Source organism: Anguilla rostrata, chromosome 5, assembly GCF_018555375.3.
Source record: "Anguilla rostrata isolate EN2019 chromosome 5, ASM1855537v3, whole genome shotgun sequence".
NCBI classification, from domain to species: domain Eukaryota; kingdom Metazoa; phylum Chordata; class Actinopteri; order Anguilliformes; family Anguillidae; genus Anguilla; species Anguilla rostrata.
Genome location: NC_057937.1, coordinates 13833336 through 13845711, shown reverse-complemented (window position 1 = coordinate 13845711; position 12376 = coordinate 13833336). Strand labels below are relative to the sequence as shown.

Genomic DNA, 12376 nt, shown 5'->3' with positions numbered 1-12376 from the left:
TTGCCTTTCGACCATAGAGTTGAGCCACAGAGTCACGTGTCATTTATACTGGCATGAAGACCACCTGTCCGTTGTGCGTTTATGTGTTACAGAATGTATTTTCTTCATAATGTACTGTATTTGATGATGTGTGTCATTTTGACAAGCTTTCATGTTGGTGTGAGAGTTCTGATTATAGGATGTGTTTCAGAAAGTACTGACAGCTCGAAGCATTGGTCATGTGAGCTTCTTGCGAATGGTGTCCTTATTCACATTTACATCTTTCAGCTCACATTAAAATAGAAGTATATTTAAATTTTAACTAATTTTGAACAATGTATTTAGGCCCAGGTTCAGATTGTTCATGTTTTGGTCAGTGCAAGCTTTTGTCATCTAGTATCTCTAGCACATCAAGCTAATTTTTGTCTGAAGAGTACAATGGTAGTCCACTAACACTGTGCTCAGTCGACCCAGGGTGCCCAACCTGAACAACAGGAAGTGAGTGTTGTGTGAGGTGTGTCTGCTCTGCGGTTTCTTTTAGCCGATCTTCACTGTTTTCCAAAGGCTAGTCATTTATCATTGCTGGATGTTTATACAGAGTGGGATAGCAAAAAGCTACGGCCATCGTCAAGTTAATGTTCGAAGAGCGCATTTCAGTTGGTCCAAGGCACAACTTGTAACTTGGTGGCATGCTGTAATGTTATCAAATCATTCATTATGAGTGCTTTTAAACAGGCCAGAAAGACTTTTTTATTAACCTGTTAACATATTTTGTAAAGAAATGTCAGCATATAAGGAGGTTTAAAACAAAATACATACATTGGCTTTTTGGAACCTGTCTTTATTTAGTTATTAAATATTACCCGATTAAGTTGTTAGATATTGCCTTTAAGATCCTTATGTTTCCTTTTGAAAGCAGCAATTACCGATGCTAAGAGAATTGGGCATTGGATGCTGGGTGGACCTCCTTCCCCATCTTCTAGCTTAAATGCTATCTTTAAACTGTGTGAAGTATCCACCTGCATAAATGGACGACATATCATGTTTACATTTATGGCGAGCAAGCGGATAGTGTTTAATCCTATTACCCCAGATATCTCCTGAGCACCGATTCACCATAGAGGTGATTGAAGAGAGGCAGTCGTGTGCTGTTTACTCCTGCGATACATTTTCATTTAGTCTGACGTTTCGTTTTTGTTCTTGTTTCCCATCTGGACTCTAAAAACCCCTGCCGTAAGCAACTATATTGAATAAAATATGGCTTTGCGGCTTGCAGTGACTACTTGAAAGTTTATAGTGCATAATATAATTACCATGAAATGGCCCCTACTACAGCTCTATGTAAGACCCAAAGCTGGGCCGTGATTGGACTGTTCGTTGTGCTCTGGCGGTTTTAGTGGTCATTGAATTTTACTGACGGGATTCAGAGAGATTCAGAGACACTTTGGCACTTCTCGAGGTTGCAGCCCTTTTTCTATGCAGGAAGCGCCTCTTCCCGCAATCGAACAATGGAACAATTAGGAGGCGCTGGCCGTACCAGTGCTTGTGCTGCTCAAGCAGGGTTCTCGCATAACATCATTCAGAATCCGGGCCTTCTGAAGCCGCTGGAGAACACTGGGCTGCTCTGTGAGCTCCGTTCAGCTGTGTGTCCAGAGGCTCAGCTGTGACCAGATGGGGGATGTCGCTAACAGCAGAGAAGGACGGTACTTCAGCGTGTTTGTGTGCAATCTGTCATCATTTCCTCAAGCTCAGACATGCTGAGGGGAATTAGGATCTGTTGCAAAGCACCCAAGTCTGTAGGCTAATTGACAGAAAAAAATAAGTTATACGAGTTATCAATGTTGGATAGTGATAAAGTCTTTTTGAGCACTGAGGACACTATGTTTTAGCAAAGTAAGAGAAACCAGCAGGTTTTTTTTTATTGAACCTTTATTTAGACAGGAGATCTCTTGAGGCTGGGAACCTCTTTTGCAAGAGACCTGACAAGAATGCCAGCGAGTAATTGTATTACATTTCAGCTTGTACAGCTTGTTCTGTCTAAACACAGTAAAGAACACCACAAAGACAGAATAATCCATATATGCAAAAGTTATCACCAAAAGCTTGTTTTAAAAAACAAAGAGCAGAGTTGTTTTTTTGGTACTGATATTGCCATTAGAGATGAAGCCCATGTGACCAATGCTTTGGGAGAAGGTTCCGTGGTACAGTGAGACAGCCAGGGGAGATCTAACCCGAGTGCTGCAGTAACTCTACGGTGCCCTGCCCGCCAGGGGCATAGCTTTGTGCCACGGGCAGGAGAAGCCCGCCTGGCACGATTAACCCTGACCATGTGTGTTTCTGTTCTTCTCCCTGTGAAACGCCCGACCTGTCCTGCTACGTCGTCTGCCCGCCCCCCTCGTCTGTCCGTCTGTCTGTCTGTCTGTCCGGCTGTCTGTCTGTCTGACCCGTACTCGTGCGCCTCTCTCCTCTCCAACAATCCTACTCTCCTCCAGACCACAGCCCGGCGCACCAAGGTGAGCACGGGGTGGCTATTCGTTCAAGGGGGGATGTGAGGGTCGACTGTTTTGGGAAGAGGGACGAACATGGCCGTAGACAGGAGAGGGTGTCTCTCGGCCATCTCCTTGGGGTTGGGGGTTCCTCAACGACTGCTCGGTCATACTCCGCTTCACTTTGTTTTCTGTGTGTTTTATGACCTGTTGGTCCATTATGGTTTGTCAATGTCCAGAAACTGTTGGGGTAGATGTATTAAAGCATGTTAATACAATATGCGCTGGCTGTATGTAATATTGCATGTTGCATTTTTTGAGAAAGTTCATATGTGTTTTAGGGGGGGGGGGTGGATGAACTTCTCCAGGCCCCATTCTCTTTGATGAGAATCCCACATACAGATGAAATCCTTCTTCTGACTCCTTGTACTTAATGGAGGGGCTGGCTGAGGGAGGGACACATTGGCGCACTGGTTAAAGGTTTTATGGTTTGAGGGCACACATGCAGTCGCAGGGAAAGCTGGCAGCGTTTACATCGCCTGCTCTCTATCGCGCTCGACAGTGGAACAGCTACTCTCCATCCAGCCTGCCTCGCTCAGTGTCCCTCCACGCCTTAGTAAGTTTCCCACTCAGTCCAGACCCCACGCCCAGTCAGGGTAGCATTTCGAAGGTACGTCCCATCTCTCTGGCAATGGCCTCAATCTCGGGAGCTTTCCTGCACAGGGTGGAGTCTGTGGCACTGGGCACCGTTTAGGCTGCTCCCTGCGGGTGTGTCTTATACACATGGTGCAGGGTTTATTTTCAGTGGGTGGAGTTAAGTCACATGGTGCGGGGTATTGCTTTCTTTTGACTTTCTTCATGTCAGCAGTGATGGTTTGGGTGGAGTCCTCACCTCCTTCCGTTCTGGATTTTAGTCAATATATATTTGAAAAATGTTTTATAGAACTTTCAACTTGCCTTTTAAGTGTTTGGTTTTATATTCTTTTTTAATTCACTTTTTATTTGAAAATATGCATCTGTCCAACTTCGAGCTCTAGAGTCCATTATAATGATGAATAATTTAGTTATTTCCTATTAGAGTTAACTTTCCTTTCAAGAACATATATTCAGTGGGTTGTTGCATCTTCATCAGGGTGTGCAAGCCATGCAGAAGTAAGCTGTATAAGATCAAGGGTTTCTCCCCTTTATATTTGTATTCCATTGTATTTTGTCCTTTTTTGTTTTCTGTATTATTTGCTGTAGTTTGGATGCGCTTCGTTATCAGAGCTCTCCTGTAAAAGAGACCTAGACTCCCTGTCAAAATAAAAGTTTGATAAGAGTAAATTAGGTATTGAGACTGGTGTAAAGCTGGCAGCCTCTCCGTGCCCGCTTGGCTCAGTGACCGTGTGGCCCCTCTCCGCAGCCCACCCGGCCCTCGGGCGCTGCGGCGGCCTCCAAGGCGGGCCCCTCGGGGTCGGCCTCGGCCTCGGCGGGCGAGATGAGCAGCAGCGAGCCCAGCACGCCAGCCCAGACCCCGCTGGCCGCGCCCGTCATCCCCACGCCCGGCGGCGGCCTGCTGTCCCCCGGAGCCCTGCCTCCGCCCGCCCCCAGCAAGGTAAGCCCCGCCTCCTGCACACGTGGGAGGAGTCGCACAGGTCTTTACATCGTATACAAGGCGTAGTTCAGCATAGCAATAGTGTGATGTGGAACTGTTGGTTTCAGTGTTTTAGTCCCAGGTCTCCTAGTCCTTAAACAAGAGCATACCCTTTTACTGTAGATGTCAGTCGCATGGCCTAAAAGTTTATTTGATTTTATCATTATGTAGGCTACTTACTAATCAGGAGAAACTAATAACCTAGTTGGTATTTCCTGTTTAATCAGGAAGAATCACATCACTTAAAAAGGTATCAGTATTCTGACCAAACCACCTAATTTAGTCTGATTGCTTAAGTTCAGTTATGTTAAGGAAATGGTGCTTTGCCTTTGAAACTTTGGTTTGATGGTGTCATGGCACATTGGCAGCTGTGTGTAGTCTGGCTCGTCGTCAGTCACATGACCCGGTTCACTCGTTTCTCATCTCTAGGGTGAGAGTGCCATTGCGAAGCAGGTACGGTGAGTGGCTGCATGCGAGTGTGCGTTTGGGGTGCTGATTTAGGCTAACTTGTTCGGCCGCTTGTTTTGACGGTCTCCGCGCGACCGATTTTCTCCGCCAATCGCGTTGAAGCCGAATCGTAAACACACGCTGGCTTTTTCGGGTTCTGGCCTGCGCGACCCGCCAGCATGTCGGTGACCCGGCGGTGTGTGGGTGGCCCGGCTGCGTGTGGGTGACCCGGCGGCGTTCTCCTCGCCCGTCGGTCTCCACGGGAGCACCGCGCTCGCTGCTAAATAAAGCTGGGATGAGCTGAGGTGTTGCCGCTCTCGCTCTCTCTCTCTGCAGAGGTGGCGTGTGGAAGTCTGCTCCTGTCAAGGGCTTTAATGAAGGAGGAGATCTGTGTGTGAGTGTGTGTGCGTTTGTGTTGGAGAGGTGTGCGTGTGTGATATCGTGTCTTATGCTGTTTGCATCTCTCACTTTATCTTTGTCTCACGTTCCTTCTCTCCCTCGCTCGCCGCCCCTCTCTCCTCTCACTTCGCTCCCCTTCTGGCATTCTTTTCTCACCCATTGCCTCCTCTCGCTCGCTCTCACTCTGTTCTTTTCCCTCTGTCTCCCCCTTTCTCTCTTCTCGCTGTGTCTCTCACTCTCTTCTTTCTGCCTTTCTCTCTCCCTCACGCTGTCGCTCCCTCTCTCTCCCTCTTGCTCTCTCAATCTCTCTCTCCCCCCTCTCTTGCTCTCTCTCCACCTCTCTCTCCCCCTCTCGATCTCCCCCTCTCTCCCTCAGGAGGAGGAGGCCCTCCGGGCTCAGGTGAAGGACCTGGACGAGAAGCTGGAGACGCTGCGCATGAAGAGGAATGAGGACAAGGCCAAGCTGAAGGAGCTGGAGAAGTACAAGATCCAGCTGGAGCAGCTGCAGGAGTGGAAGAGCAAGATGCAGGAGCAGCAGACCGAGCTGCAGAAGCAGCTGAAGGAGGCCAAGAAGGTACCGCACCGCCTACAGGGCCCTTAAAGTCCTGTAGAGGTCCATACTATCCCATTACTGTCCCATATGATGCCACATCATCTCAAACCTTCTCACACCATCAAAAACTGTTCCACAGCTTTCTGTATCCCTCCATATTTTCCTATAATAACTGCTCTGTCCCACAAGTCAGACACAAGAAACAAGCTAGTCGGGGCTAATTTCCAACCGCTGTCCCCACTCTGACAGTTGAAATTGTCCCACATCGCACCATATGGATTCATACCACTCCATATCTCCCACTCACAACCCCTTTCATCCCACATCTTACTGGTGTACCCCCTGGGAACAATTTGCAGAGAGCCCATGGTTATTTTCCACCTTAACCTGTTCCAATACTATGATATCTAGTCATATCCATCTTTCATGAGCGTTTCTAGGGAACAATACTGTAACTTCATTTTGTCTGTCAAGGGGGAGTGATTTATACAACTTGAAACATTTTACAGTGACTTTTACAGTGTATTCTTATGTTTTCTTTTAGGTGTTTTTTTTTTTGAGTAATGAAGAATGATAGCTTTGTGTAATGCCCACTCTTTCTAGCATTTGGATTAATAATTCAAAATGACCATGTCCTTTAGAGCTGATAAATTATTGATTACTGAGGGAAAGGTTTGATAGCTTTCATGCTGCTTTATTGCTTCTGTAGCGTGGGCTGGTTCGTAAAACGTTATTACTGGAACTATATATCAGTATATGAACTATTGGATTTTTTTGTTGTCAATAAATAAGTTTCAGGGTGTCCTGGTTGGGGGGGGTTGTGCTGCATGTGCATCATTGAATGCCTCGAAATCTTGTGAACAGAGGACTCTGTGCAGTTAGAGTATTTCGGTTTCAGGTCTTAAACTCTTAAGCAAAGCAGTTGCTTATAGAATATTTAGCCTGTTTATATTCACGTTAACGAGAATGTCCGACACCTCTATCAGTTGCATTTTTGGAGCATCAGAAATGGATTTTTTCAGGTATGCATGTCAGGAATGATGGGACTGAAGGTCAGGTTCACAAACACTTAAACCAGGAAAACTCCAGGTCCTGCAGGCCACTTCCCATCTCCCCTCGTTTTAGGAATATTCTCAGAACTACAGATAGGGCTGAATGGAGTCATTAATGATGGGCATTTAGAGGACTGTGAGAGTGAAGCACTGGGCTGGAACAGATGCTACCTCTATCCACAGACTGTATAGATCAGCAGGGCTTTGTGAGCTTGTGCACTGGAGTTAATTTACCCAGCTTCCAGAGAGATGTGCACGTTGGGAGCAGATTCATCAGTGCTCACATTTCCTTACCGACTCTGACAAGCCTGTCATTTCTGCTTACGGCCTGTCATATCGAGCTGCCGTTATGAAATCTGACCCTCGACCGCCCCTTCACAGGACGCCAAGGAAGCCCTGGAGGCCAAGGACCGCTACATGGAGGAGATGGCGGACACGGCGGACGCCATCGAGATGGCCACGCTGGACAAGGAGATGGCGGAGGAGAGGGCGGAGTCTCTGCAGCAGGAAGTGGACTCCCTGAAGGAGAAGGTGGAGGACCTGACCATGGACCTGGAGATCTTGAAGCACGAGATTGAGGAGAAAGGTGAGGCCGCCAAACTGTCCTCGTTTCAGAACGATGTGTGTGGTATCACTGTGTTTTTGTACGTCAATTAAGTCTTTGTAACCTGGCGAGGGAGCTTGCTTTTCCAGTTATGGTCATAAATGTTAACAGCTGATCATTGTTTGGCCCTTGATTGAGTCTCAGTTCCATGGGCTCCCTTTATGTCTTCTGACAGTCCCCCCAAAAAGGCAGCTGAACTTTCTTGTATGCATTTCTGATGAGTCCATATAGTGGCAGCAATGTGCTATCATGCTGCCAATTCAACATTCACAGTAGATATAAGCTGGTGCCAAGCTGTTGATGTTATAGTGTTCTTTTCTAAGATGGCTTCCTGCTGAGCTTGTATTATATGATGCATTTTACCCTGGCATGTTCCAGACACTGCAGAGTACTGTTGAGAACAATCCCGTAAGGAAGCTGGGTCTTGTATACAGAACTATAATTCTATTGACAAGGGAGCTATATGTAAATCTCTTTAAATTATGTGTAGTGTAAATGAATAAACGAGCGTGTGTTGTACAGGGAAACATGCATTATGCAGCGCATTCACATTCTCATTTCCCAAGAAGAGTACGTTCACAAAGAAATCATAAATTAGATTTAGCAAGATTTTATTATTTTACAGATGTTTGCAGACATGCGAATGTGTTTAATTCAGGAAATTTTGATGTATTTCTGCTCTTGTGACCACACGGTAACTTCCTGCCCCTCAGGCTCGGACGGAGCTGCCTCCAGTTACCACGTGAAGCAGCTGGAGGAGCAGAACGGACGGCTTAAAGAGGCCCTGGTCAGGTCAGTGTGCGTCTGGCTCTCTCTCTCCTGTGGGTAACGTGCAGTACTTCAGACCCTAAAGCTGTGGTTCCCAACCCTGTTCCTGGAGATCTGCCGTCCTGTAGGCTTTCACTGCAACCCTAACAAAGCGCACCTCATTCAACGGCTGATGGTCTTGTTAAGCTGTTAATTGTTAGAATCGGGTGTGTCCAATTATTGTTGAAATAAAAACCTATAGGATAGTCGGGGGTCGTCTGGAACCACGGCCCTAAAGGTACAGGGCCACAGGGCCACAGGGCTTGTGTAGTGGTTGAGTCTCAATCGTGAGTTTTAACTGAGGTGGTGTCGAGACACGGGCTGAAAGGTACCAGCACTGAGTTTTGTCTAAAATCGCGGTTTGAAACATGTTTGGGGTGAGGGCGTTTCAACTCAGACCGCGTGAAGACCACAGGCTGAAGGGTCCCTGTGGTACTTTAACTGAGACATGGCCTGCAAGGCCTCGGTTTTGTTTTTACTGAAAGGTTTAAAGTGTCAGGCTTTAACTGAGACACACAGGAGTGAGTGCGTTTTTGTTAAAGGGCGCGTCTCTCTCCGTTTGCGGACAGAATGCGCGACCTTTCAGCCTCTGAGAAGCAGGAGCACGTGAAGCTGCAGAAGCAGATGGAGAAGAAGAACACCGAGCTGGAGACCCTGAGGCAGCAGAAGGAGAAGCTCGTGGAGGAGATGGCTCACGCTGAGAAGACCATCGACGAGCTCAAAGAGCAGGTCAGTCGCCAGGCAGCCTCCATCACCAGGCCCCCTGGAACCACACTGAGCTCCGCCCTGAGAACCACACTGCCTGAATATCTCCACCTCAAAGAACCACCCTACCTGACTGTCGCCAGATCCCACAGAGCCACACTGTGTGCGGTGTTCTTATTCCAGTTCAGTCCTCTACAGGACAGGGCTGGAATCGGAGCCCCCCCGGGGGACGATGGTCATGTGTTCTGTGATGTGAAATGAGGCAGAATTTGGGTTATCCTGCTTTTTCCAGGACACCTGGTTCTCCCAGCACACATCTTATAATGTGGGCAGTGGCAAGCCTTGTACCGGCACAGCCACCGCTGCTGTAACATGTTGTGTAATTGGACACCCATAGCTAGTCTGATTTTGCCTGCTGTTAATATGATATAACCTACAGTTAGCAATTGGATTTGCTTTTAGCCCATGTTTTGATGAAACATTTAATACAATACTGCATACCACGGTCTTGTAACTTCCAGTAGTATTGAAGCTACACCAAACAGGAGGACCAGGCATGCATGCTGGGCGCTCAGATTAAAACCAGATTAAAAAGATTAAAACCAGATTTGACCTGCTTAATTAATCGTTTGGCCAGTACAACCTTGAAGTAATTTTTTTTGTTACTGGATAATGCTTTAGCATATTAATGCTAGCATATATGTCTGTTAATTTCATGTTTTGCCATTTAATCCACCTCTGATCGCAAAGAAGATAAACCATTATGCCTTTGTTTACAAGATGCAAACTTTAAAGTAGACCAGCCCAATATGCTGTGCTCACTAGCATCCTTACCTACTGTACGCGCATCATGGGGTTGAAGACGTACAGTAGCCGCACACTTCACAGAGACGTTTCTGTACTTTTTTTTGTTAGCGGAGTCGGAGAAGGTTGCTAAACCCGGTCGGCCTTCTGGCTTTCTGTTTGCTTGCACCACAGTCACGCTTTGGGCACCCCGAGGTCATACCGTTGTCCCGGCCTTCTTTCTTTCATCCCCCTTCTGTTGTTCTTTTCCCTCCGCTCCAAATAAACTTCGGCCAATTTCCAGATGTGTTTTCTTCTTCTTCTTCTTCTTCTTCTGTCCTTTTTTGCGGAATCAATTTTCTTGAGTACTGTGCTCAAAACCGTAAAATTGCTAGAAACGAAGAAAATAATGAAGATAACACGTCAAGCAGCCGAAATCTGGCCCGTTTGCACAGTGCTGCCGGTTGGCTCCACAAAGGCGTAATTGCCTGAAATGGTTCTGTTTGGACTTGGGCGCCGCGTGTGGAAGTGTGCAGTCCTTTGTGTGTGCCTGGAGCGCTCATTTGAAGGCTGAATTGAATAAGTGCAGCCTGAGAGGTGATTATTAGCCCTCTGCGTTTGCAAATTAAGAGTACGAATCCCGCTGTGACGCGGATCAAAAGCAGAGGTGGAAAATCCAGGGGTCGGAAAGTAAAAGTCCTGCCGCGTGTTTCTTCCACCCGTGCACTCAGCCAGCTGGTTTAACTGATTAGTTGTACCTCCTGGCTGAAGAATTGTACTGATTAGCAAATCCAGGTGATTGGAACAAAATCCTGGGGAGGATTTTTACTTACCAAACCTGGATTTTCCACCACTGATCAAAAGGCCCTGAAACTCCCTGAGCTGTGTTTTGCTGTCCTGCTCCTGCTGGGGCTGTGTATTTGAGCAGAATATCTGGGCTGGACGTACGCCATTCTCCCAAGCAAACCCATAAGCTGATCGCTACTTTTATCCAAAGTTGCAAAACATAGTAGCTGCGGATCCTTCTACACAGAACTCAGAGTGAAGCCTAGTCCTAGACAAAGAAAAATTCTATGAAGATCTCCATTGGGGAGAGAAAAATTAGTCTGGGACACACAACTTATTCCATATCTGGGAAACTAGCCCATAAAGTGTAAATTAGTGTACTTTTTTCTCCGTCAGAGACTGTGCTCTTTGGCTCCCCCTGCTGTGAGATATCTGCAATAGTATTTTTGAGAGATAGAGGCGTGGTTATGTTTTGTACATTACTTTACATTTCAGCATTTAGTGGATGCTTTTATCCAGAGCAGCTTACACAGATTACATTTTTAAAAATACAATCAGTTTATACAGCCGGATGTTTTTTTTCCTGAAGCAATTTGCAAAGTGCTTTGCTTTGCTAATGCTGAAGTGCTCCTGTGAGATTATTTCAGTATTAAGAAATACAACAGCTGTGGTAGTGAATGCTGGTGTCAGATTTTTATATTGAATCCCTTATAAAGCACATAATATCAAAACTGGAAGAACGAGGGGTCTACTGAGTGTAAGGGCGTGGTCATTGTCCCAGACGGTCAGTGTGCGGCCCCTGCGGTTGTCAGTTTTGTGCCTGTGGTCGCTGACGGTCAACGTGCGGTCACTCTGTCTCAGGTGGATGCCGCTCTGGGGGCAGAGGAGATGGTGGAGACTCTGACCGAGAGGAACTTGGACTTGGAGGAGAAGGTTCGAGAGCTTCGGGAGACGGTCAGCGACCTGGTGAGTGACCGATCCCCCTCTCTCTCCTCGGTCTCTGATCACTCCCCTTAAATACTGACCGCTGTCTGACCGCACTGGAACTGAAGCTTGAGTGGCTGAACCCATCAATTAAACTGCCAGTAATTTTCATGCGAACATGTGTGTTAAGAGAGGGTTGAGCCAGCATTTTGATTCTGTGAATATAATTTGTTTTTTAATGTTTAATACCTGCAGCATAATTGGTAGTATTACAGATTTAGTAGAACGGGACAGTCGGCATGCACACTCACCTTTGCCTTCAAAGCTAGGGAAGCAGTAGGCTGTGTGCCCCCCGGTGGCGAAACCCTGTCTCTGCGCCCCCTCCCGCAGGAGGCCATCAACGAGATGAACGACGAGCTGCAGGAGAACGCCCGGGAGACGGAGCTGGAGCTGCGGGAGCAGCTGGACCTGGGCGGGGCGCGGGTTCGAGAGGCCGAGAAGAGGGTGGAGGCGGCCCAGGAGACCGTGGCCGACTACCAGCAGACCATCAAGAAGTACCGCGAACTGACCGCCCACCTGCAGGTGAGAAGGGGGAGGAGCCCGCGGTCTTACAGCACACAGCGTAACTTAATGAATGTAATTATGAATGCAAACTGTTTAAATTTAATTTATTTCAGTTTAATAAATATGGATACAAATCTTGTGCAAGGATTATAAAGAAACTTGGACGACAAGCTGAGAACAGTATCTGTTCACGAGTCCTACACATAGCTATAAAGTTATGCGCAGAGGTAAAGTTTATAGTAATTTGCAGATAGTCCGCCTCATAATAATTGATTTGTTACTTAATTTATGCAGTACTTCTCATACTGTATGCTCAAAGTGGCACAGCAATGGTTGCAATTGAAATAAATAGGAATGTACAAGTAAAGACATATCAAGATGGCAGTAGCAGGTAAAGTAGGGTACTGTGTTGAGAAGAAAACGGATATTGTGTTGTGTTATGTAACAAGAAATCCCTCAGTGACACATGTAGTGTTGTTGGTAGACAGCTTGCACAAGGCATTTATGTAGAAACGGAATTAAAATAGCGCGGCGTAGGCAGGAGGGACCGTGCCTGGGGCTTCAGGGAAGAGCTATGATGCAATCCAGTGTAAAAGCGGGAGAGAAACGCTCTGTGTGCTTTTAAGTAAAGTCATGAGTTTGGCTTGAAAACAA

The 12376-nt window shown here is 46.8% G+C and overlaps 1 protein-coding gene across 10 annotated transcripts in view; it reads left to right on the top strand.

Annotated features, from left to right (window-relative positions):
- Nucleotides 1-12376, top strand: part of dctn1b (dynactin 1b) — a 65950-nt gene that overhangs the window by 32771 nt on the left and 20803 nt on the right. For 3 of the 10 annotated variants that reach the window (XM_064335241.1, XM_064335239.1, XM_064335238.1), the window contains 9 exons: nt 2472-2492; nt 3868-4059; nt 4528-4551; nt 5321-5518; nt 6931-7135; nt 7867-7945; nt 8530-8689; nt 11096-11200; nt 11549-11740. In XM_064335241.1, the coding sequence (XP_064191311.1) occupies nt 2472-2492; nt 3868-4059; nt 4528-4551; nt 5321-5518; nt 6931-7135; nt 7867-7945; nt 8530-8689; nt 11096-11200; nt 11549-11740 (1176 nt within the window). Of the gene's footprint in view, nt 1-2471; nt 2493-3027; nt 3136-3867; nt 4060-4527; nt 4552-5320; nt 5519-6930; nt 7136-7866; nt 7946-8529; nt 8690-11095; nt 11201-11548; nt 11741-12376 lie in introns of all 10 variants that reach the window. The other 7 variants (XM_064335236.1, XM_064335235.1, XM_064335240.1 and 4 more) reach the window with 5 other exon arrangements.